The sequence below is a fragment of the Aricia agestis genome, chromosome 3 (assembly GCF_905147365.1).
Source record: "Aricia agestis chromosome 3, ilAriAges1.1, whole genome shotgun sequence".
NCBI classification, from domain to species: Eukaryota; Metazoa; Arthropoda; class Insecta; order Lepidoptera; family Lycaenidae; genus Aricia; species Aricia agestis.
In genome coordinates this window covers 12,894,185-12,921,845 of record NC_056408.1, presented here as the reverse complement: position 1 = coordinate 12,921,845, position 27,661 = coordinate 12,894,185, and the positions used below count along the sequence as shown (strand labels likewise).

At 35.5% G+C, this 27,661-nt stretch overlaps 1 protein-coding gene across 26 annotated transcripts in view; it reads right to left on the bottom strand.

Moving 5' to 3' along the window:
- The window catches only part of LOC121725403 (protein tramtrack, beta isoform-like), a 554,986-nt gene that overhangs the window by 234,873 nt on the left and 292,452 nt on the right, over window positions 1-27,661 (bottom strand). Inside the window, exons 5-6 of one of the 26 annotated variants that reach the window (XM_042112333.1) lie at window positions 2,239-2,437; window positions 272-407 (exon numbers count right to left, since the gene is read on the bottom strand). The exons of 22 other annotated variants lie outside the window; for them this stretch is intronic. In XM_042112333.1, coding sequence (XP_041968267.1) covers window positions 287-407; window positions 2,239-2,437 — 320 coding nt within the window. In that variant the 3' untranslated portion in view covers window positions 272-286. Of the gene's footprint in view, window positions 1-271; window positions 408-2,238; window positions 2,438-7,828; window positions 7,914-8,159; window positions 8,359-17,043; window positions 17,383-27,183; window positions 27,438-27,661 lie in introns of those variants that run through there. 3 more of the 26 variants (XM_042112343.1, XM_042112362.1, XM_042112370.1) reach the window with 3 other exon arrangements.

Genomic DNA, 27,661 nt, shown 5'->3' with positions numbered 1-27,661 from the left:
TGACGATCAGTTAATACGTTGAACGTTATATTCAACGACTTCACGAGTTGTCCTTCAGTCCTTCAATTAAATGTCGACATATTGAACGCGCTATAGTTATCGCAATAAAATAGCAGATTCTACCATATGACTGCAACATAGATATTGCATATTAGGTATTTATATGCTTATATTCTAGATCTTCATGTATATTCCGTTGTGGATGATAAATCTCGGGGGCGGGTGATTATGGGGGTGAATCTGTGCGGACCTTAAATTCAGCTCCTTGTCCGTTATGAAATGACATTTACATTTGGCCCTGATCGTACAACGCCAATTCATCGTTGTCTTGCGCACCATTGACACAGAGTAAGTAAATCCATTTACTATTGCGATCGTCTTTCCGCAAGCTTTTTTTGTATACCGCACTAAAACCACAATTATCATTATTGTATGTATATTATAACATATTTTGAATTTAATTTGATTTTAAAATCTATTATTTCAATTATTGTATTCTTTCGTATTCAATTGAATACGAAAGAATTAGACTCATCTATACGTCATCTATACTTATTATAAAATCGTAGAGGTAAAATATTTGTACATTGAAAATAAACTTGAAAAAACGAGTCAGGGGGATTTCGGAAGAGTAATAGAGTTTTGTTTCTCTGTCTGTTTGTCTATTTGTACAGGCTAATCTCTGAATCCGCTGGACCTGGATGATACCTTACATCGCTGGTCAACATCTTAGATACTTTTTTAACCGACTTTCAAAAAAGGAGGAATTAATGTTTACTTTGCTGTTTGTGGTCAGATTTTCAAAATTATTTTTTTGTTGTATAGATTGCCCGAATCCGATACCATTTTTACAATAAAATCGGTCAAGTGCGAGTCGGACTCGCGCACGAAGGGTTCCGTTCCGTTATAGAGAAAAAAATAGGCCAAAAGTTGTGTTTTTTTATGGGAGCCCCCCTTACATTTTTATTGTATTCTAATTGTATTATTAATTACTAAAGTATACATATAATTAAGGATTCTGTGAAAATTTCAACAACGGGCAAAAACATTATGTTTGTTGTATGGGAGCCCCCCTTAAATATTAATTTTATTTTGTTTTCAGTATTTGTTGTTATAGCGGCAACAGCTAGAGTTCTGAATTTTTTACACAATATGTAAAAAATTCAGAACTCTAGCTATAACGGTTCTTGAGATACAGCCTGGAAACAGACAGACGAACAGACAACGAAGTCTTAGTAATAGGGTCCCGTTTTTACCCTTTGGGTACGGAACCCTAAAAACGGTGACTTGAGGCAGCAGCAGCCAGTTTGAGCATGTCCCCCGGGCTCCCTGAGATCATATCAAAGGGTTTTCGTGGTTGGATACCGCTGTCGATCCCAGTGACACAGGAGATACAGTGGTGGGAATGTGTTGTGGCCGGTGGGTCAACGCCCATAAAGAAATTATCCTTTGGGTAAATAAGGCGCCGCCGCCACTGCCGCCGCTGTTCGGCGTGTTTATTCTTGCCTGTCCCTCGGGCGCCCTGAGATCAAATCGAAGGGCTTTCGTAGTTGATACCGCTATCGATCCTGGTGACACAGTAGATACAGTGGTGGGAATGTGTGGTGGCCAGTGGGCCAACGCCCATAAAGAAATGACATTGTGGGTAAGTAAGTAAACAACTTCAAGCGTTATTTTGTTCTGGTTTAATTGTAGGTTATGAATCTGAGAATAAGAGGTAGGTTAAAGAGGGATAGATGCCTACATTGAATCCCGTTTTCTGTAGTCTATCCTCTATCTCCGTCACATGTTCCTTTCCCCTGTCCTGTGGCCCCCATTCCCTGTCCACGCCAAGCGGTCTTCGAAGAAAGGATTTTTCAAAACGATAAGTATTTGAGGTTCAAGTTTCCTGGGTCTTTGATGTAAATTAAAAATTTCGTGTGTAATATTAGATCCAAATAAAATAGTCGTAGATGGGTGTTCAATTTTCTAAATATCGATTTTAATAACATACATTCACGCGGACGAAGTTGCGCGCAGCAGCTAGTCAAATAATAATTTTAGCTCTTTCAAGTTCGTTAAAATATGACTAAGTGTGCGTTGCCAAATATGACGTAATAAATTATAAGTAATAGAATTATTTTTATTGTATTTGAGTACATAGTTATTATAAAAAAGACATTGCATATTATAATATATTTTATTACAACACACAATATGATTCAGATCTTCTTGTATATTCCGTTGTGGATGACGAACCTCGGGGGCCGGTGACGGTGAGGGGAAGTCAAAGCTGTCTTTATATTCAGCTCTTTGTCCGTAGTAAAGCGACGATTACACTTCTTATATCCGGAAGTACAACGCCAGTTTATCGTGGACTTCCATTCCATGCACACGCAATACGTGAACCCATCTATTATCGCTATCAGCCTACCGTTAGAATTCTTCAACCACCTGACTGAAAAACCACAAACTTTGTCGCATTATGAAATTAATATTGAGCATTTTTTTTATTTTTTATTATGTCACCATAATTAAGTTTTCTAAAATAATAACCATAACCATAAAAAACTTTGTGTTAATCTATCTATCTATCTATATATAGATTAACACAAAGTTAATCAATAATAAAATCGTAGAATTAAATATAAATAAATAATAAAATCGTTGAGGTAAAATTTTTGTACGTTGAAAATAAACTTGAAAAAACGAGTCAGGGGCATGTTAGAAGAGTAATAGAACACATTTTAACTGTTTTTGAAATTTTTGTTTCTCTGTCTGTTTGTCTGTTTGTACAGGCTAATCTTTGAATCCGCTGGACCGATATCAATGAAATTTGGCATGATGATACCTTACATCCCTGGTCAACATCTTAGATACTTATTTAACCGACTTTCAAAAAAGGAGGAGTTAATGTTTACTTTGCTGTTTGTGGTCAGATTTTCAAAATTATTTTTTGTTGTATAGATTGACCGAATTTGATACCATGTTTACAATAAAATCGGCCAAGTACGAGTCGGACTCGCGCACGAAGGGTTCCGTACCGTTATAGAGAAAAAATAGGCCAAAAATTGTGTTTTTGTATGGGAAATAAATTTTAATTATATTCTTATTGTATTATTAATTACTAGCTGTTGCCCGCGACTTCGTCCGCGTGGACTTCAGTTTATAGCGCGCGATGTCAACAAAATTGGTGTCAAAAGCTTTTATAAAAAACCCTGGTACCCCTTCAATCAATACAGCTGTGCAGTGTGCACACAATAAGTACTTCATTTTTGTATATTAAACTTTATATTTTATGCCAAATTTTAAAGCTTATTTAGCCCCCCCAATTACACAACTTTACCCATAAACTATTTATCATTGATAGGTTTAGCCCCAATTTCACCAACGTCTGTTAGTGTTAACAGCTTGTTAAAATGTCCTGTCTTATCTTTCATTCATATGAAAAACGAAACAGCTAACGTGATACTAATTCGAGCATCAAGTTTAACAGTCGTTGGTGAAATTTGGTCTTAAGGTTACGTCACTGCCTGCACAGATAAAGTACTGAGTTATTTAATACCGTAGAATAGATATAACAATCGAAAAAAATCGAGACTTAAATGTAAGATGATACCACCTCTTATAGAAATACTTTTGAGCAAGCATCAGCGCGATGTAGAAGACGCACGGCGCCATCTATTATGAATTTTTTGAACAAATTTACGAGCCTTACAACCCTTTTTTCCAGTAAAAAGTAGCCTGTATCCTTTCTCAGGCTTCAGACTATCTGTATACAAAATTTCATTACAATCGGTTCGGTAGTTTTGGCGTTTGGCGTGAAAGCGAGACTGACAGACAGACAGAGATCTTTCGCATTTATAATATTAGTATAGATTATGTGCACACTGCACAGCTGTTTTTGGGTATTTTGATTAATTAAGGGCCGCGCTACACCGGAATGGCAGCGGCGAGGCGAGCACTTTCAGCGCTGCCATTCCGGTGTAGCGCGGCCCTAAGAGGGGTACCACTTACCAGGGTTTTAAAAAGTTTTTAAATTTGACACAAATTTTGTTGACACCGCGCGCTATAAACTAAAGCCCACGCGGACGTAGTCGCGGGCAACAGCTAGTAATGAATAAAAACAATAATATATTATAATAAAGTAGGTATGATTAGTTCTGTTACAATAATGAAGTAAAAAATAAAACGCCATCTGTTTTCATATATTAGAATTAAAATGTTGATTGCATTGATATATTTCTGGATGGAATATAGGCCAACACGGTACACTCGAACTCCTTAGAAATGCAGTAGGAGTTTTATAAGATAAGATAGATTGATTATTATTATACCAAGTGATAATATTATTAAACATAATATTCTAACGTATTAAAAACTATAAACAAAAACATAATAACTAATAAGTATGATTAGTTCTATGTTACAATGAAGTAAAAATTAAAACGCCATCTGTTGAATCGTATTAGAACTAAAATGTTCATTGCATCGATATATTTCTGGATTTTTATAATATTATACATAAAGTATATTTAAGATTTTTGAAATATTATTTTAATACACATCCAAGACCCAGGAACATTGAAAACTTTTGTTCCGCCTGCGGGACTCGAACCCAGGACCCCCCGGAATGAGCGCTGGCCACGCGCAATGCGAATTAATTTTCATCGATATTTTCATGGAAATAAGATATTTTCCCACATCAAAATGTAGCCTATGTCCTTTCTCAGACTCTATAATAACTGTGTACAAAATTTCATTGCAATCGGTTCAGTAGTTTTGGCGTGAAAGCGAGACAGACAGACAGACAGACAGACAGACAGACAGAGATACTTTCGCATTTATAATATTATTAGTAATATTAGTAATTAGTAATTAGTAATTAGTATATTAGTAAATATTAGTAAATTAGTAATTAGTAATTAGTAATAGTAATTAGTAATTAGTAAATTAGTAATTAGTAATATTAGTAATTAGTAATTAGTATAGATTAAAGTACAAATATAATTAAGGATTCTGTGAAAATTTCAACTGCCTGCCTGTTGTCATTATTGATATCGAGCAAAAAAGGCCAAAAAATCATGTTTGTTGTATGGGAACGCTCCATAAATATTAATTTTATTTTGTTTTCAGTATTTGTTGTTTAGCGGCCACAGATATACACAATCTGTCAAAATTTCAGAACTCTAGCTACAAAGGTTCTTGAGATACAGCCTGGAGAAGACAGACGGACAGACAACGAAGTCTTATTAAAGGAGTGAGCACACTGAGACGGGCCGTGCCGAGGCTCAGCGTGCCGGGGCTCATCGCAAAAATTCGTCTCCATACAATTTGTATGAAAGCTGTTGCGCGTATCGCACACTGTGTCGGGGCGCAGCGGATTTCCGGCACGGCCCGTCTCAGTGTGCTCACTCCTTAATAGGGTCCCGTTTTTACCCTTTGGGTACGGAACCCTAAAAACGGTGACTTGATAAGTAATGGAATTGAAGGTACTCCTCGAAAACAACGACAACCAAAGTGATTACGAGTACCAATTCTAACAAAGGTCGATCTTTAAAACTTTTCCTAATATTCGTAAACGATTATCCAAACCCTGGATGGATATTGACCACTGTGTATCTCAATTCGTTACCGGCCATGGAAATTTTAAAGTCAGTAAATCTGATGCGACATACTACGGTGATATCTTGGACAGCGCTATAGGAAATTAATCCGTGCCTTCAAGCGTTTTTGTCACAATTATTATTGGCAACAGTCTAACACAACAAATTCCAATATTGAGGTTAAAACTTAATAGTTAACATTTTTAAGAAGAAATTTATTTTTTCTTTTTAGAGTATTTAAATAAGCTTTTTTTCAAAAAGTTTTTTGATGATAATAATTTATTTTTTGTTTTTTAGTTATTCTCTGGCTAGATCTAGTCTAGTCTGTTTGACTGATTGTTTGTTTTGTTTCAAGAATTTGTTTAAATCTTAATTTCACTTTAAGTCTTTAAGAAATCGTTCTTGATATTTTTGTTTTGATTAAGTTGTTATATTCCGTTCTTTATTTCTGCGTGACTAAAAAGTTTTTCACTTAACAAAAGTGACTAGTACGGGAGCCCTAGAACATTTTTAGGGTTCCGTAGCCAAATGGCAAAAAACGGAACTCTTAGAGCCCCCGCAGACTGCAGACTTTTAGTCGGGTGATTGTTTGATGATTGATCGAAAGCTTAATGAGTACGAAGATTTATGAAGGTTAAACGATTTGTATCGGCCGATAATAATGTAACTTGTGAAACCTTCGATCAAATATTTCTGAATATTTTGATCGAAGACTGAAACCCCAATTTGGTCAAACTATCGGCCGACTAAAAGTCGGTAGTCTGCGGGCTACCTTAGGGAGATCGCAGACGACAGACTTTTTGTGCGATCGAGCCTGCGGCGCCCATATAATATGGCCGCGCCATGCCGACTGTATGGGCGCCGCAGACTCGATCGCACAAAAAGTCTGTCGTCTGCGATCTCCCTTATAGATTCGTCATGTCTGTCTGTCTGTCTGTATGTCTGTCTTTACTATTGAAACTTGGTAAGTAGATGTAGTCTGTGACTCGTGTCCGCTTTAAGATTTTGATACAAAAATCGAAAAATTATTAAAAATTTTAGGGGTCCTCATAGATACAAGTGAAACAAAAAAAATGTTTTTTTGATCTAACTTATGCGTGTGGGGTATTTCTGGATAGGTCTTTAAAAATCATATTGAGGTTTCTAATATCATTTTTTCTAACCTGAATAGTTTGCGAGAAACACTCTTCCAGAGCAAAGTGGTAAAATGTGTGTCCCCTCTAACTTCTAAAATAGGGGCATGATAAGTCTAAAAACAATATATGACAACTAATATATGACTAAGTACATTACTACAAAAACTACCAACGAAAATTATTCCGAACGAGATCTAGCCAGTAGTTTTTTTTTATACGTCATAAATGGTAAACCTTAATTTAACTTTCATTAAATCAACTGAAATATGAAAATAAATCAAAAACCTCTTAATTTCATAAAAATAAACCTTATTGCTGCTACGTGCGATTCCAACTCGCACTTGGCCGGTTTTTTTTATTACTATCAAGCAAATTTTTTGTTAGTAGCTTCATTTTGATAAGACGAACAACATTTTTGTTTGCGAAAAATCTCGAAAGCGGTAGCTGACAGAGATAGAAAGGATTTCATACTTTGAATTGATGGTCTAAATTATGGATTGTTCTATTTGTAGGACAATGTTACTCTTAAATTATATAACTATTAACCTATCAATATACTAAAAATTAGCTCGTTAGGTTTCCGTTATAGGATTCTGTAATCAACAAAACTTGGTTGACTGCTGAACCCTAAAACGGAATTATAATGTCATATTTTCTTACGGAATACAAAAATAATAGATGTCCCAGTCTTTACTTTTTTTTCAATAACAATTTATTCTGGTGTAACTATTTTAAGCTATAATCCATGCTGTATATCCCATTCAACGACTTCACTAAATGACGATCAGTCAATACGTTCAACGTTACATTCAACGACTTCACGAGTTATCCTTTAGTCATTCAATTAATTAAATGTCGTCATATTGAACGCGCTATAGTTATCGCAATCAAATAGCAGATTCAACCATATTATGACTGCAACATAGATATTGCATATTAGGTATTTATATGCTTATATTCTAGATCTTCATGTATATTCCGTTGTGGATGATAAATCTCGGGGGCGGGTGATTATGGGGGTGAATCTGTGCGGACCTTATATTCAGCTCCTTGTCCGTTATGAAATGACATTTACATTTGGCCCTGATTGTACAACGCCAATTCATCGTTGTCTTCCACACCCTAGACACAGAGTAAGTAAATCCATTTACTATTGCGATCGTCTTTCCGCAAGCTTTTTTTGTATACCGCACTGAAAACCACAATTATTATTATTGTAAAAAAAATTTGCATTGCATCATTATATTATAACATTTATTATTTTGAATTTTACCTCTTTCAAGTTCGTTAAAATATGACTAATTGTGCGTTGCCAAACATGATGTAATAAATTATAAAAGAACTATTTTTATTGTACTCGTATATTATAAAAAAGACATTTAATATTACAACACACATGATTCAGATCTTCGTGTATATTCCGTTGAGGATGACGAACCTCGGGGGCAGGTGACGGTGAGGGGAAGTCAAAGCTGTCTTTATATTCAGCTCTTTGTCCGTAGTAAAGCGACGATTACATGTGCTATATCCGGCAGTACAACGCCAGTTTATCGTAGACTTCCATTCCTTGCCCACGCAGAACGTGAACCCGTCTATTATCGCTATCAGCCTACCGTTAGAATTCTTCAACCACCTGACTGAAAAACCACAAACTTTGTTGCATTATGAAATTAATATTGAGCATTACGGATAGTTTTCAAAAATAAAAACCTTAACAATAACAAAACTTTATGTGTTACTTAATAATATAAAAATTAAAATAACTGAATGCTTTCTATATGAAAGATTTATTTAACTTAAAATACAATAGAAAATGAAATGCACCGAATTATTTCTAATTAGATTTTAACGTAAATTCCATTGTAGATGACAAACTTCGGTGGCGGGTGATTATGTTGGGAAGTGTGCGCAGACTTTACATTCCGGTCCTTGTCCATTACGAACCGACATTTACACGAGTTCCCGGCCGAGCAACGCCAGAAAGCGGTGCTCTTTCGTCCCTGCGCTGAACAGTATGTAAACCCGTCGACTATAGCCAACAGCTTTCCGTCATTCTTTTTAACCCACTGCACTGCAAATATTACAGATTTTATTAAAAACTTCACATTATTATAATAAAAAAAGGCCAAGTGCCAGTCGGACTCGCGCACGAAGGGTTCCGTACCGTTATAGAGCGAAAATAATAAAAAATGTGTTTTTGTATGGGAAATATTTATATTCATTATTTATTTATTTTATTTTAATTTTATTATTTAATATTAAAGTACACATAATATAATTGAAGATTTTGTGAAAATTTTATGTGGAAATATATTATGTGTACAGCAGGGCTAGCTCGTAAGTTTTCCGTCGCTCAGCGTACTATGGAACGCGCTATGCTCGGAGTTTCTTTGGCGGATAAGCTTCGAAATGAAACAATTCGTCAAAGAACTAAAGTCACCGACATAGTGCAGAGAATCAGTACGCTGAAGTGGAACTGGGTTGGTCACGTAGCTCGAAGAACAGACGATCGCTGGAGTAAACTTACTCTGGAATGGAGACCAAGGCTGGGAAATCGGGGTGTAGGTCGACCTCCAACTAGGTGGGACGACGATCTCCGCTTAGTTGCAGGCCCATGTTGGATGCGAGTAGCAGGAGATCGGTTATCTTGGCGTTCATTGAGAGAGGCCTATGTGTGCAGTGCAGCAGTGGACGACTATAGGCTGATAATATGATGATGATTATGGAAAGCCAAAAAGACGAAATAAATAACGTTTGTTGTATGGGAGCCCCCCTTAAATAATAAATTTATTTTGTTTTTAGTATTTGTTGTTATAGCGGCACCAGAAATACATAATCTGTGAAAATTTCAGAAGTCTAGCTATAGCGGTTCTTGAGTTACAGCCTGGAGACAGACAGACAGACATCGAAGTCTCAGTAATAGGGTCCCGTTGTTACCCTTTGGGTACGGAACCCTAAAAAAGTGCAAAACGCTTTTGAAGGGAATATCACTAAGAAATAATCCTAGTAATGGTAAGTATATTGCTTTTATTGTACAAAAAAAGACCAAACAAAACAAAAGCAAAAAAGACGAAACATAACAGTCGGGCGACAATAAAGCCGTTTCTTCGTTTACTTTCCATGGCTATAATATTGTGGCACCAAAAGTGAATTAAACAAATGGTAAAAAAAAGCTTCAAAATTATATTTTGCACTAATTTCTTATAGTACAGGTTCCCTAGCACATTTTTAACCGACTTCCAAAAAACGAGGAGGTTATATATTCGGCTGTGGATATATATTTTTTTTAATTACTTTCAAGCTGATTTTTCGTGAGTAAACTAATTTTTCGTGAGGTTTCCGTAGTCAACGAAGTTTTGTTAATAACAGAACCCTAAAACTTAACCCTAACCAGCAGATTTTTTGTATAGTAATAGTTATATAATTTAACACTTAGCATTGTCCTACAATCTATATCTATATTTATACTACATATACATATATTTTTAGGATCATTCAATCAAAATATTAAATCCTTTCTATTTCTGTTAGAGCTACCACTATAGAGAATTTTCGCAGAGGAAATGTTTGTTCGTTTTATCAAAATGAAGCTTCTCACGAAAAATCAGCTTGATAATAATAAAAAAAAAATTGTTCTAGGGAACCCGGAATATTAAGATTAAAGTCCAACAAAAGAAGTTGTATAAACGCAAAAAAAAGTATTAAATCTTAAAGAAAATGCCGTTGCGAATGACGAAAGTAGGAGGCGGATGATTGTGTTGAGAAATATGAGCAGACCTCACATTATGGTCCTTGTCTGTTACAAAACGACATGTACACTTGCTGCGAAATGAACAACGCCAGTTCGTCGTGGTTTTATTTTGCAACGATACATTGTAGGTGTACCCGTCTATTATCGCTACCAGCTTTCCACTAGCGTTCCTCACCCACTGCACTGAAAATGCAGTATTTGTTTAATAAACATAAAATGAAAAGCATAACCTGCCAAAAATCTTTAAAAAAATGCTCTACTGCAAATTGCAATGTTGGGCACATAATATAATTTATTTATTTATTTACAATTTATATACACACAAATAGAAGTTAACAAACCAGCTTAAAACTAAAAATATGCTTTGTACAAAGGTACATCTTATTCCAAAAACCTGAGTGAAAATAGGAATGCGTGATTGTAAAAATATAATATGCAAAAATTAGTGTGCACGTGTAAATTATTATTAATAGTAAAGATAAACTTAGTACAGCTATTTAGTAATATAGTAAAGTATATACATATACAACATATAATAATATATTTATATAAATATATTGATGTATATATTATATACATACATGTATTATGTATACATATATTGAATATAATAAATATTTATATACTTACTTACAATAAAAATAACTTATAGATGAACTTAACATGGAATAACAGTAGTATTATAATATATTTTACGTGTTTTGTCGCAGATACTCGTAATGTAACCTGACTCTCTTTTTAAATAGTGCCAAAGTTTTACTTTCAGGAATCTCTGGTGGTAGGGAGTTCCAAAGCCTGGCGGAATGAACTGTGAAAGAATAGGAAGTCAGTATAGTGAGAAGGAATTTGGAGAAGAGTTCGTCTAAAAGTTCGACAAGACTCGTCCTGGAGATGAGGAAAAGAAAAAAGGTCGTGCAGATAGGAAGGGGAAGAAGGACAGAAAAGTACTTTGAACAGCAGACTAAGAGTCCTATAGTTTCGACGCTGGCGAATAGGAAGCCACTGTAATTTATTACGATAGTCCGAGATGTGATCAAATTTCTTTAGCCCAAATATAAACCGAATGTAAAGGTTATGTAAGCGTTCTAATTTATTTAAATTTTCCTTAGTAGCATCAGGATAACAGACGTCGGCATAGTCAATAATAGGCATTACAATGCTCTGCATGAGTGTGATTTTGGTGGAGATGGGTAAAAAGTTTTGCATAGCTTTAAGAGGATGAATAACACAGTTGACCTTACGACTGATGTCATTAATGTTGACATTCCAGGATAGTGTCGAATCTACTGTAACACCCAAGTATTTAGCGGACTCGGAGAAAGGAATACGTACACCATTTAGTGTGATAGGTGGTAGTGATTGTATGTCAAGAATCGGACGCATTCGTCTACTACCTATGATGAGCGCCTTAGATTTCTCGGGATTAACAAGAATACCAAATGATTTCGCCCACTCGCTTATTTGACGTAAGCTATTATTAATAAAAATTACTGCAGACATAGTGTCATTACTGCAGTAATAACGTCTATTACAATATTATATTAATATAACTCTGAAAAATGTGATGATTTTAATTAGCGATTGATCTCTCAAGTTTAGGTCCCTCAGCGTGCCAAAAAATATGCATACGGGGATTAATTTATAACTTTATTGGTAATTTAAACATAAATAGTAATTAAAAAAAAAACAAATAAAAATTGCAATTAAAAAATGGTTTAATAGGTGCTCCTTCAAATCTTCATGTAGATTCCGTTGTAGATGATGAACTGTGGTGGTGGGTGGGTATGGGGGGAAAAGGATGCAGACTGGAGGTTCTGTTCTTTGTCCACAACGAAACGGCATTTGCACGCGTTGCCGAAGGTGCAGCGCCAGCATGTCGTGTTCTTCCGATCCTGCGCCAAGCAATATGTGAACCCATCTACTATAGCCACCAGCTTTCCGTTAGGCTTTTTTAACCACCGCACTGAAAATTGTACGGTTCATGTTATGTTGTGTGTAGTAATATAAACCATATTATAATAAAATAACTTAAAGTATAGACATATCAAATTTTAATGTTGATTATGACAGAAAAATTAAAACACAACGCTCTGACAATTCAGAATTCTATAAATTGTTCTTTATTGTTAACGTGCCAACCAATACTTAGTTAAATCTTATATATAAAATTCTCGTGTCACAATGTTAGTCACTGTACTCCTCCGAAACGGCTTTACTGATATTTACCAAATTTTATATTCATATTCAGTAGGTCTGAGAATCGGCTACTGGGTACTTTTTATATTGATAAGTGCATTTGTTGAATAAATGTTAAATAATAGTAAATTATTACAACTGGCGGCGACCATTGTTTGTGCGATGGGATAGCGATGGATGTTGCTATGGTAACATACTTCTTTAGTCACTTCAATAAAATGATATGGGCGAAATAGGTTTTTTTTTACGAAATAAGGGGGCAAACGAGCAAACAGGTCACCTGATGGAAAGCAACTTCCGTCGCCCATGGACTAATATGAGAATAGGGTAATAGGGGAGGGTAGGGAAGGAAACAGGGGAGGGTATGGAAGGGAATAGGGGAGTGTAGGGAAGGAAATAGGAGAGGGTAGGTATAACATTTTCATTGCATAATATGACGTTTGGTTGTGCGCACTGTCTTTACTACACTACCATCATACCACATGGAACATAATATGTTGAAAAGGCACTATAAAATTATCACTGTTTCAGATCTTCAAATACACTGCATTGTGGATGATGATCTTTGGAGGGGCGTGATGATGCGGCGTGAACTGCGCGGATTTAACGTTACGTGTGTGATCCGTTATGAAGCAGCATTCACACCCGTTGCCGTTTGTGCAACGCCAGTACGTAGAGCTCTTATACACCTTCTCCATACAGTACGTATAGCCCTCAACTATAGCCATTAGCTTCCCGTTAGTTTTTTCTATCCACTGCACTGGAAATTTTACATTTTTTGTGATTTTATTAAATGTAGTATACAAACATATTAACTTGAAATTATTATTACATCAAATAGTTATGTTAATTTATGACACAAAATTAAAACACTGGCTGTGACAATTCAAAATTAAATATAAAAATTGTTCAAAAATTTTAACTTAATGTACTGCCATTTGCCAACCATTATTTTGTTAGATATTTATATGAAATTAAATAACATTGTGCATTTTGACAAACTTTGGTTATGGGTGATGATGTGTAAAAATTTGCACACTGTCTTTGCTACACTACCATCATACCACATGGAACATAATATGTTGAAAAGGCACTATAAAATTATCGCTGTTTCAGATCTTCAAATACACTCCATTGTGGATGATGAACTTTGGAGGCGCGTGATGATGTGTCGTGAACGGCATGGACGTAACTTTACGTGTCTTGTCCGTTATGAAGCGACACCTACACGCGTTGCCGATCGTGCAACGCCAGTACGTAGAACTTTTGTACACCTTCTCCATACAGTACGTATAGCCCTCAACTATAGCGATCAGCTTTCCGTTGTGTTTTTTTACCCACTGCACTGGAAATTTTACAGTTTCTGTGATTTCATAAAATGTAATATCATAACAAACATAAAATTATTGTTATGTGTATTTATGACACAACATTAAAACACTGGCTCTGACAATAGATTTTTTTTTCTAAAGTTTTAGCTTAATGTACTGCCTACCATTACCTAGTTAGATCTTGATAAATTAATATTTTCATTGCATTCGAAAAACTTTGGTTGTGGCCCACAATCACCCATAACTTGTGGGTGATGATGTGTAAAAGTTCGGGCATTGTCTTTGCTACATTACCATCATACCACACAAATCACAATATCACATACCACATGGAACATCATAATAACATAATATAAGGCACTATAAAAATTATCGCTGTTTTAGATCTTCAAGTACACTCAATTGTGGATGATGAACTTCATTTTGTCCCCTCCATTGTGGAGTTTTGAATCGATATAAAACATATAAAATTCATTTTTTTATATTTTTTATTAAAATACTTACATTTTGTAACGGGTTTACGATTATTGAAAGTCGCGTAATACGAAGAATATTTAAAATAATAATCAATGATGAAATACTTAAACCAGATATGTTACTACCGCGCGCGTTGTGAAGCTTCAAATACGGCCCAATTGGGCCGTCTGTTGTTTAGTCTGCATCGAGCGCAGTCACGAATGTGCCGCGTCTTGTCTTACCTAAATAAATTGAAAATGACGTCGTGCGTGTATCGAAAATGTACCAATTATGACTCGAAAGTAAACAAAACACATGGAATCTCTTACCACATGTCTTGATTGCAATAAATATCTCGATTATTTACATTTTCAATTATTTTTTCGAACAATCTGGAAAAAATCGAATTTTCGTCATAGCTCAGGCGAAGAAAGAGACAGCGATACGATTCGACGTTTAAAAATAGAACTGTCTCTTTTACGTAAATGGTTTTTCGTATATTTTGTTTCACTCATCTGTCAAATCTGTCAATGTCTGCAATTTTGAATTTGAAAATTGTTCGGAAGAGATTTAAGCCGGAAAATAGTACGGACGTAACATATCTGTATAAGTACAATATCATTGATAATAGTTGATAAAATAAATAAAATAAAAATTGTTTTATTTCTGAATAAATTTGAATCAAATATTTTCAGAACGTTGAACTACATGTTGCTTACCACCGGTTCGGGAACTAACCCGGCGAGAAGAACCGGCGTAAGAAACTCGCACGGGGCCACTTTTTAGTAAAAAAGTGGAAAATTTGTCTTTTAAAAAAATAAAATTTACAGCTTCCACATATTCATAAGACATTTGACACGAAATACCCTAGGCTACATAGCGCCAAACATTGTTAAAATATTATTTTGCTAGATCCAGACCAACCACTACTTTGTTAGATCTTGTAATATAAAATTTTCATTGCATGCGGGTGATAATGTGGAAACATTATATTCTGTTGAAAAGGAACTATAGCAATAATTATTATCACTGTTTCAGATCCTCATATATATTCCATCGTGTATGACGAACTTCGGAGGCGCGTGATGATGCGGCGTGAACTGCGAGGACTTAATAACGTTACGTGTCTTGTCCGTTACGAAGCGACATTTACACGCGTTACCCGTTGTGCAACGCCAGGATGTAGAACTTTTATTTTCCTTCTCCATGAAGTATGTATAGCCCTCAACTATAGCCATCAGCTTCCCGTTAGGTTTTTTTATCCACTGCACTGGAAATTTCACGGTGTTTGTGATTTAAAGAAATGTAATAATATCGTAACAAACATAACTTAAAATTATTATTGTATCAAATTGTTATGTGGATTTATGACACAAAACACTGACTCTGACTTAAAACTTAATGTACTGGCAACCATTACTCACTTAAATCTTGATATATAAGATTAATTATTTTCATTGCATTCGACAAACTTTGGTTGTGGGTGATGATAATAATATGTAAAAGTTTGAGCATTGTCTTTGCTCCATTACCATCTGATGAAATTCGTTTTATCCACTCAATTGTGGGTTTTGAATAAACAATTATATCCATAATAGCCGCGTATTTGGATGTAAAACATGTAAAATTCATTATAATTGTATGTTTAATTAAATAAATACTTACATTTTCTAACGGGTCAGCGATTATTAAAACTTACGTATTTTCAAGAATATATGTAAAATAATAAAAAAATACCTTCATGAATCGCCAATCTCAGAGTGTGATGACGGACACTGTAAAATAATACTACCACTAATAATAATGGTACTTGAAAATATTTTATTTTCCAAAATGATACGAAGTTCACCGAGTCAACACAGCGGGCATGAGGCAGCAGGTTCTGAGAATTCATAATAATTATAAAAATTGTTAAAAGAGCCTACGACTACATAGCGCCAAACATCCCTCATGTTTGGCGCTATGTAGTCGTAGGCTCTATCGTGTCAATTGATGTATCAAACAGCTGTCATATGTCACGAAATAGCTACCACATATTCATACGACATTTGACACGAAAGACCCTACGGCTACATAGCGTCAAACATTGATAAAGTACTACCAACCACTACTTTGTTAGATTTTAACTGTTTCAGATCCTCATATACACTCCATTATGGATGACGAACTTTGGAGGCGCGTGATGATGCGGCGTGAACTGCGTGGACTTAACGTTATATGTCTTATCCGTTACGAAGCGACATTTACACGCGTTACCCATTGTGCAACGCCAGGCTGTAGAACTTATATATTCCTTCTCCATGAAGTATGTATAACCCTCGACTATTGCAATTAGCTTTCCGTTTCTTTTCCTCACCCAATGAACTAAAATTTCAAAATTGTAAAATATGATTTGTAAAATATTTCTAAAAATGTTATCGAATAACAAATAAAGACGATGAAAGGGTTGATCTTAATAAATAATAGAAAACAATAACACACACAAGGCACACGAAATCAAATCCATCATACAGTTTGGGTTACCACCGAAGAATAGACAAGTTCATTTCTTTGACTTGTGTGTCACTATCAATAATAATTGAAATACATAATTGAAAAAATATTTATTATTATGTACTTAACTCACATTATATTTGCTTCATAAACCAAATTTTGAACTTAACATCAGCAAGTTTGATTGATTATTTACCTTCTTTTAATCTTAACTAATATTCCATTGTGAATTATAAAATGCGGCGGGGGGTGATGATGTTGAGTAATTTGTATGGACCTAACGTTTTGCTTCTTGTCCGTTACGAAACGGCATTTACACTTACTACCGGACGTGCAGCGCCAGTTCGTCGTGTTTTTTCCTTGAAATACTACCGTATAAGTGAATCCGTTTATAACTGGCACCAGCTTCCCACTGTCGTTTCTATACCACTGTACTGAAAATTAAAAAGTAATTTGTACAGATAACCGTGGCAAAGGGTTTTACTTTTATTTATGTTAATAATAAAGCATCCATCAAATCCATTTCATTTCAAACTAAAAATAAAGTAGGCACCAAATAATATACGAAAATGAAAATAATAGATCATAATATTATATTAAACTTAACCATACTCAACACTTTAAAACTAAATTATAACTTAAAACATGGACCCTGACATTAACAAGATCTAATGACAGCTTTTGAACCGCACCAACACTCCATCGTCGATGATAAAATTCGGGGGCGGGTGATTATGTGGAACAATACGCGCGGAAACTATCTTAAGGTTCTTGTCCGTTACGAAACGACTTTTACACGAGTTACCCGTCGTGCACCGCCAGCCGCTGGTCTTCATCCGGACGTTCGTTAAGCAGTATGTATACCCATCTACTACCGCAACCACTTTGCCTTGAGTGTTTTTTACCCACCGCACTAAAATCCATATAAAGAGGGTTGAAAATCTTCGAATGATCTCTTCGTGTTCAATCTTATAATCTTAAATTTTAGAATGATGATAATAAAACAACATCGTTTATGTTCAATATTTGTATCTATTTAAATACTTATTATAAATTTGACTTTTAAATGTACAAAAAATTTACTTAATTTTTACAATCACTCCATTGTGGATGACAAAAACTGGCGGCAGATGGGTGTGGGGTTCAATTTTCATTTTGACCACTTTCATCTCTTTGTCGACGAAAAGCGACAGTTGCAGGAGTTTCCGTTGGTGCATCGCCAAGTTGTCGTCAGATTCGTTTGCCTCTTCTTGAAGTAGGTGTAGCCGTTTATAACTGCGAACATTCTACCAGTAGGATTGTGGACCCACTGCACTAGAAAAACGTAGTTATCTGATTAAATTTAACAATTCATCAGTTAATGACTGATTTTTAATTGACTTATTTTTGTGGCCAAACAAAAGACACAGCCAAATCTTCAATTAAATCAGAAAAATAGCTTTTAAAGTTCCTACAAATCGATTTTAAAAATAGTTATTCGGGGTTTAATATCAAAATTAAAATAAAAAACCGAAAACTAACTTTATTTATTATATTACTTAAAAATTCTGGACCTGAAAAGTATCAAATGATTTAATATTTTAATTTTTATGAGGATCTAAGGACAAACAACAAAAATCTATAAAAGTGGCTCAGTTCTTGGTAGTTCTATGGTAGGTACTGAAAAAATATTATTTAGGTGTGATAATATTATTTTATTCAAGACAACAACGAAATATCAAAAGAATGAAGCATAATAATAATAACAATAGAGACAAATTGATAATAATAACAATAGAGACAAATTGATTTTATTACACATACACACATATACATATTTAGGTAGTACACTTAATTATATTAACACAATATTTTATAACCCGATACCGCATAAAACTCTGGTAATTTTTATTTGTAATTTTAATTATATTGTTGTTTTTTTTAATATACTTATTACATTTTTAACTTTTCTTCTCTTATTTGACGTAAGAATTAATGCCTCTTATGAGATCTCTTTCAAACATTTCACCGCGATCAACGTTATATTTTAAAATATATAATACAACATTATATTTTAAATATAACCCCATCGCGTATAATAAACTTTGGTGGGGGGTGATTATGAAGTAGCGTTCGCAGGTGAACCGCGTTCGTGTTGTTGTTGACGGTGAATCGACTTCGACACGAGATCCTTCTGGTGCAGCGGAATATAGTGGTGAACATCGTCGACCCGCTCTTGGAGAAGGTGTACCCGTTCACTACGGCGATCATCGCCCCGCTGGCTTTCCTCGCCCAAATCACTGAAAGCATGTAACGTTTAATATAATATTGCACGCAGTTTTAAGAGCCTTAAATTAGGTCTAGTTGAATTAAGTTCAAAATAAAATCCAATCAAAGAAGAATCTTACGATAAAAAAACGTTGTCCAAAGGATATTATGGTACAAATCTAGAATTTCAAAACTTAAGGACGCTATCACATTTTTTCACAAATATCAGCGATTTTCAGGTACAATTTTAAAGAATTAGGAGTCACACTACGAGGATATTTTGGTTTCAAATGAAAAATAATATATTCATTTTTACTTCTACACCATAAAATTTTTAAAGCCGCATACAAAATTTTCACATAAATACGTTTTAACCATCACAATAATCGCAAAAGATTAAAAAAATGGGGTTTGATTAGGTACCATAATAGCTATACACTGAACTACGGAAAATAAATATACAAAAAAATTGTTGCTTATTTAGTCCGTATAGCTAAATATTTTATATAAAAATAAATAACATTTCCATTTATAAGAAAATAAGAAACGTTCTCAAATTTATTCATACATTTTCAAGAATCAAGATCAAAAACGCGGCGTGCGTCGTAACCGCCACTGTAGAAGGTGCGCTGATATTGAATGTTATATTCGTACTGACCTGCTAATTTTTGTAATAATTTTAGTGATAGCGTCCTTAATAATAAAAGTTTTTTATGAACTAGCTCATCTCGTGCTTTGAACCATTAAATTGATAAAAGGCTGTACAGTTATGAATTCTACAACACACCTATGGAGAAATTGTACAAGGAATTTCTAAATGGAATGGAGGTAGTACGGGAGCCCTAGAATATTTTTTTTTGATTACTATTACTAACAAGCTAATTTTTTTGTGAGAAGCTTCATTTTGATAAGACGAACAACATTTTTATTTGCGAAAAGTCTTGAAAGTGGTAGCTAACAGAAATAGAAAGGATTTGATACTTTGACTTGATGGTCCTGAAATATGGATTGTTCTATTTGTCAGACAATATTACTCTTAAATTATATAACTATCAACTTATCAATATACAAAAATCAGCTTATTAGGGTTCCATTTTAGGGTTCAGTAGTCAGTAGCCTACAAATAAAACAGACCATATATTAGGACCATCAATTCAAAGTATGAAATCCTTTCTATCTCTGTTAGCTACCACTTTCGAGATTTTTCGCAAATAAAAATGTTATTCGTCTTATCAAAATGAAGCTACTCACAAAAATTTGCTTAATAATAATAATAAAAAATGTTCTAGGGCTCCCGTACTATGTAGAGGACTGTAATTTTAAAAATGAAAACTCATATTATTTTTAATGCAATTTATTCGATCTCTTTTGTAGAACTAAAAAACTAGTATGAACAACCGTTCCATCTTATATTGTAAAATTAGAACATGATACAATAAGTTGTTAAAATGTTGCAACTATCAGTTTACTTCTTTCTTATGCCATTTTTTCCTATAATAATTAACCTACAATAAAATCGATCACATTTAGAATACTTCTGTCTTTTATTGATCATAAAAATGCTTATATATATACATATATATATATATATATATATATATATATATATATATATATATATATATATATATATATATATATATAATAAAAATAATATTTTTTATTTATTTTTATTATACACGAGTCTTTGTCATTTTTGACTTGACCAGAAAAATAAATAACAATACAACCTCTCAAAAAAATTAACAACAACACCATCTAGACACACGGCAGCATGTCAAAGCCAAGATCAAGCAAAGGAACTGGCCAGCCAGCGCTGAGTGTACTATCATTACACGAACCACTTGGTGCCACTTTTGACAAACATTTATGTTTTGAGTTAAAAGGTCAAAAGGTAAATAATATTTAACGTAAATTATCTTTTACAATAGGCTTCTTGATCTCATTTTTTTCTTCATGGTAATCGTTCGTTCTTATGCCAAGTTCTACTAGAAATATGCATTTCTTTAATGAAATTAAATATGGGTCAAATTGCCTATTATATTCGAATAATTTGTCCATCGCGTATGAGGTACTTCTGCGCGGGATGATCGTGTTCGAACCCGTTAACTCGAACGGTGCCGTCTCGCTTGTCGATCGTGAACCGGCACTTACAGGATCGGCCCTTGGTGCACCGCCAGGTCGTAGACTTCTGAGTTTCACCGTTCTTGTAAAAGGTGAAGCCGTCAAGCAGACCCAATAACTTGCCCGCCGAGTTGCGAACCCACTGCACTGCAAGAGAATTTTAAATGTAAAAACATAAAAAAGTACCTACTGAAGTCATAATTTTCAAAAATAGGTTTTTTTTTTTAAATTATGACTTCAATCAAATGAACCCGTCAAAATGAACAACTTTTTCTATGAAAACAATGCTGGGAACTAAAAAAAATCCGTCTTCATACCCATACGAATTGTCGATCCGGGAATCCGTATGGGTATGAAGACGGCATTTTTTTTGAGTTCCCAGCATTGTTCTCATAGAAAATGTTGTTCATTTTGACGGGCTCATTTAAGGGTTTCAAGGATAACGGTGTTTACACTAACACACTGTAATAATAGACTATGAACAGTACCAAAAATAGGATCATACTGTGTTGATTCATGGTAATGATAATGACGATGAACGTAATTTGCATAGTAGCATAATTGTTTTACGTTTTTAAAACAACGCCGAAATTCCCAAACTTCTATATGTCAGAAGTTCTCTCAGTACCTTTCGAACCATGGTCTATCTTGGTGCAAAATCTTACTTTTTGGTAGTATTCCAAATACTTTTCATGAAACCGAAATATGAGAAGTTCCCTCGATTACTCATGGATTCCTTCATCAGGTCACCAGTTTTGTGAACAAGGTACCAAATTTCAAATTTCATACCCTTTTTAGTGATTTGAAATTTTGATAATAATCGGCTCAAAAACGCCGGAGAAATGGTTGTACATAAAAAACACATTTATTTCACTTTTATTTGTTCCATGTCCAGGACTCTTGTCAAGTAATTTTACCTAAGTATCTTTGGTTGATTAGTTTTTCGACAGAAATTATCGTGCAGGCATAAGACTTTTGAATTTCGAACGCTATTATTTTTTCAACATGGTGACATCGCCTCTGTCAAAACATAATGTAAAAGGGCCCATTCACGGCAGGACTGCACGGCAGTATTGCATTGAATGGGCCCTTTTAAGTATCCCATTCAAGACAGCAGTACATGTTACATTAAGTTGTATTCAGCAGTAAAGAGTATTTAATCAAATTAAAACTATATTTGTCACACAACAACTTTTAATTCTTTTTTACCACTTTTAAGGATTAATTTCAACAATCTATGAATTACATCTGCCATAAAATATATCAAATAATGTTCATATAAATTTTGGAGTAGATCCCGATCAAAATGGTATACACGATTCCTTTGCCCGCAAAGGTACGCATTCATGCCGAATTACCGCTTCGTAGGCCTAATCGTCTCAGAGCAAAACCGCGGACAGACAGACAGACGGACGGACAGATCACAGACCGAATATATAAGGGTTCCTTGTTGACTACGGAACCCTAAAAAGAGAAACAAAAAGGTACTGCTGCAAATCCCATGTCATAAAAATTATATAAGAATAATATAATTTTTATGACATGGGAATTGCAGCAGTACCTTTTTGTTCAGGAGAGGAAATGCATTAGGCATTCCCCAACGTCCACGGGGGAGGTCTGCAGGGGTAAATAAATGAAGATAGAACGGCGACGCGCGTGCGTTGCTAAGGAATCGCTCGTGTCAATTTTAGCTTTGCTTATAGTTAAAACAAATAACTTACCCGTGGAAAGAAATACCTCATTTTTTTACAATTAGACACTGCACAATGGGGCATTTTTGCACAACCACTCCGGTGTAATCAACTCGAGACGTGCGCGCTGACTGAATGAACGTTCATCGAATCTTGCAATATACTGCAATATTGAATCACGCGTACTCCACCCGCTTAGCCGTTCTATCTTGATTTATTTCTGTGCCGGAGAGGCTAGTTTCAGGCCAATTTATACATTTACTGCTTACGAGTTACACTTCATGTAGATTCCATTATTTATAACAAAAACCTTAGGCGGGTGGTCGTGGTGGAGGTATTGTTTGACTATATCCAGGCTGTCCTTGGCCGTGACGAACCTGGCCTTGCAGGTTTTGCCAAACGTGCACCGCCAATTCTTTTTTGACTTTTTGCTGATGTAGCAGCAGTAGTAGCTGTAGCCGCCCAGGATAGCTGTTTCCTTGCCGTGGGAATTCCTCGCTAATTGCACTGTAACAATACAAGTTATTAAAGGATAAAATTAGTAATGTTAACATAAGACCGTGGACCGAGCATATTAGCTCCTTTGTGGTGAGAGTCTCGACGCACCATCTACCAACCTTCGAGAAGGAGGAGTTCTGGCCGATTGGAGTCGTCTACAAGAGGTTCCGAGGACGACTTCCGAACACGTCGCGCTCCACGTCGCAGACAATACGTGTTTAGTGTTTTAGTGTTAGTGTTAGTTTTTAGTATAATTGTATGTATGTTAGTCTACGTGGGTCACACTGAAAGTGTTTAGAACTAGCTAGTTAGAAACATTACTAATGAAAACTTTTTTTAAATTACAATTTTAGAACTCTTTGGTAACATAATCTGGTATATTACATTTATTTGTCATTTGTTTTGGTGAATTGGCAGCAAATCTAAAACTCTTGTTACACGTGAAAATTAACTTAACGCGAGAAAATTTTCAGTTAATGATTTTTTATGACTTTAGTTGTGGGCTTACTCAATAACAAAGCTTTGATAGGCTGCTATTACCACTTCATAATGAAGCCCCATCTCGTGTCACTATTTACAATTATTGGTTTAACGAGTTTAAACGTGGACGTAGCAATCTCACTTATGATCCGTGTGCGGGACGCCCTTTAACAGCGACTACTGAAGTTAACATTAGTGTTGTGCGACGCATGATAGAGGGAGATAAAAGAGTGACCTACCAGCAGATACGGGCAAGCCTAGGCATTGCTATGAGTCAAGTTCAACAAATATTATATGAACATTTAGGCGTCAGGAAGCTTTGTACCAGATGCATTCCCCATACTTCAATCGACGACCAGAAACGCCTTCGCATGGACTGGTGTCGTCAAATGTTAGATAAGTTTAACGGCGGTGACTCAAATGCTGTATTTGACAACCTCACAGGTGATGAAAGCTGGGTATATTGCTACGAACCCGAAACCAAAAAACAATCAGCTCAAGGGGTGTTTCCTTTCGAGGTTTGGCAAACTAAGGTAAAGAAAGGAAGAAGTCAAGGCAAAAAGATGATTGCCTGATTATTTGGTCAGAAATGTAATTTTGCGACAGTTGTGCTAAAAGACGAAAGGACAGTTACTGCAGAATGGTATGTCAATCGCTGTGTGCCTGTCGTCTTGGAAATATTTTGACAGCAGCGCCCTCGAAGCAGGACACTCCTTCACCACAACAATGCTTCAGCGCACTCCGCGAGATGGACTGTTGAATATTTGACTATGGCACGTGTTGAGATATTGAGTCATACGCCATATAGTCCTGGCCTGGCGCCCTGCGGCTTTAATTTATTCCCAAGAAATAAAGATAAAATTCGAGGTACTCGCTTTACGAGCCCTGAAGATGGGATGAAATAGTACGAAAATGCCACCCTTAAGGAAGACTGGACCCACTGCTTTTTCGGTGGTTCCATCGAATGTGACGATTTGTAGAGAGGAACGGAGATTACTTCTAAAAACAATAAAAGTATTGTCAACTTTCTACATTAAGCCGTTTTTCATTTTCTAAACATTTTCAGTGTTACCTAGGTATAAGGTATTTATAATATGGGCCAAGATGCCTGAGTTAAATAAATAAATAAAAAAAAAAATATGCTTCGATGTAAAAACGAAAAATAGAGTAAACAGGTAACAACCTGGATCCCGAGAGACGGTTTCAGGAGCCGAGGCCGTAAAGTACTTAGATGGGAGGATGACCTAAAGCTAACCTTGTGCCCGCTTTGGCTCAGAATTGCACCGGTAGAAAGCAGTGGAAGGATCAGCCCCCCTAGACAAGTGGCAAAACGCTAACGCTAACGCTAGCGCTAACGCTACAAAATGTATGCGATTTGACATAAGTCATCGCTTCCCTAGCGAATACTAATGTCAAATCCATACATTTTGTTGCGTTAGCGTTAGCGTTTTGCCACTTGTCTAGGGGGGCTGGACGAAGCCTTTGTCGTAAGACACACCGACCGTCGCGATATATTATAAATAGTTTTTAAATAATAAAAAATTACGAAACTTGTAGCTGCTCTGGAAATAAAGGCTTTGTTTATCTTATATATAAAAATGGATTTTCAAATGTGTTAGTCGCGCTAAAACTCGAAAACTGCTGAACGGATTGTGCTGATTATAGTCTTAAAATATTCGTAGAAGTCCAGGGAAGGTTTTAAAGTAACACGAAGTTCACCGGGTCAGCTAGTTTATAATACAAATTATAATGAGACGAGTGTGATTATTATTGACCAAGATAATTAAAGGTACTATCAGAGAAGTTTATTCATAAGCAGATGGCGGACCCAAAGCCTTCTATTTTTAAATAGAATTCTTTAGTCGGACCAGTGTAATTAATTGCGTTTCGCGTTATTATAGAGCCGACTCACCGTAGCTCACATTGAATTGAAAGAATCAGACCAAATGACGTATTCGTCGGATAATGTCAATAATTCATTATGAGGTAATTATTATCACGATAAGTCCATGTTATCACGATATAAAACTTCGATGGTACATGCAAGAAGCGTCAGAATACGACGTTTCCCAGCAACATTAAGTACTGGTAGCCCTAGCATGGTCACAGTAGAAATACGAAATTTACCACGGCTAGACGCGACCGACATAAAAGTGGCATTATATTTGTTTTTTGTCGATCGCGGTTAGCCGCCGTAAAGATCGGAACGGCACCTTCAGTTTATCTTTACAGTTTATCTATACTTTCGTTATTCTTCTGTGGTCATGCTAGGGCTACAGGTTATTACTTTCCAATTTGAATCAGATGACTCGTTTGATCGTTTGCCCCATAATTTTATTTAACAAAACATTTTCTGCTGCCCATTTGCGCCAGTCTGGATATGGTTATGATATGGTTATTACACTAAAGAGAAAAGATAAGTATTTTTGTATGTTTTTAATGAATAAATTTAAAAGCTACTTTGTCGATTTCAACAGTTTTTTCACTAAGCTACATTGACCTTCACCAAGTTGGAAAGCTACATTCTCCCTGAGTAACATACGCTATATTAATAATAATTATTGCCAGAAAAGACTAAAACTTACATAATCCGCAATCCGACGTACATCCACCCGTGCGAAGCCGGGACGGGCCGCTAGTATGTTATTAACTTATTATCTCTCCTTTTCGTCATACAAAAAAAAACTCGTTGTTTAATGAAATATGCAAGTCCAAGTGCGAGTCGGACTCGCTAACGAAGGGTTCCGTACCGTTATAGACCGAAAGTTTGCAAAAATTTGGATTTTTGTATGGGAGAAGGTATTATATTAAAGTACGAAATCCATATCCATACTATCTATACACTTTACTAATATTAAAAATGCGAAAGTGTGTCTGTCTGTCTGTCTGTTACATCAGATCGCAGACCGCTGAACCGATTTTGCTGGAATTTGGCATGGAGATACTTTGAGTCCCGAGAAAGGACATAGGATAATTTTATCCCGGAAAAATGTACGGTTCCCGTGTGATAAACGAATTATGGCGCAACGGAATTGCGGGCTTCTGTATAATATAATTGCGGATTCTTTGAATTCTTCAAGTGCCATTATTGATTACGACCAAAATGACAAAAAATCACGTTAGTTATTCCCCCCATCCCTGGGGTAGAGCTTCAGGGGTATGCCGGGCTATAATTTAGCCTGCGACGAGCCACTCCGGCCAATTTATACATTACTGTTTATACGTCATGTAGATTCCATTCTTTATAGCAAAAACCTTAGGCTGGTGGTCGTGGTAGAGATATTGTTTGACTATATCCATGCTGTCCTTGGCCGTGATGAACCTGGCCTTGCAGGTCTTGCCCCTCGTGCACCGCCAACTGCGGGTCCTTTTGCTGATGCAGGAGCAGTAGTAGCTATAGCCGCCCAGGATAGCTGTTTCCTTGCCGTGAGAATTTCTTGCCAATAGCACTGTAGCAATACATAGAGTGTTATTATTATTGAATATCGACCAAGATAATTAAAGACACTTTCAGAGAAGTTAATTTGTAGGCCGATGGCGGACCAGTATAATCTATTTTTTTTTAAATTGACTAATCCGACCAAATGTCGTAGGTTCATCAACTGACTCTGAATCAATTTCTTCGATGGAACAGGCAAGAAGTGTCAGAAAACAACGTCTTACAGCAAAATTA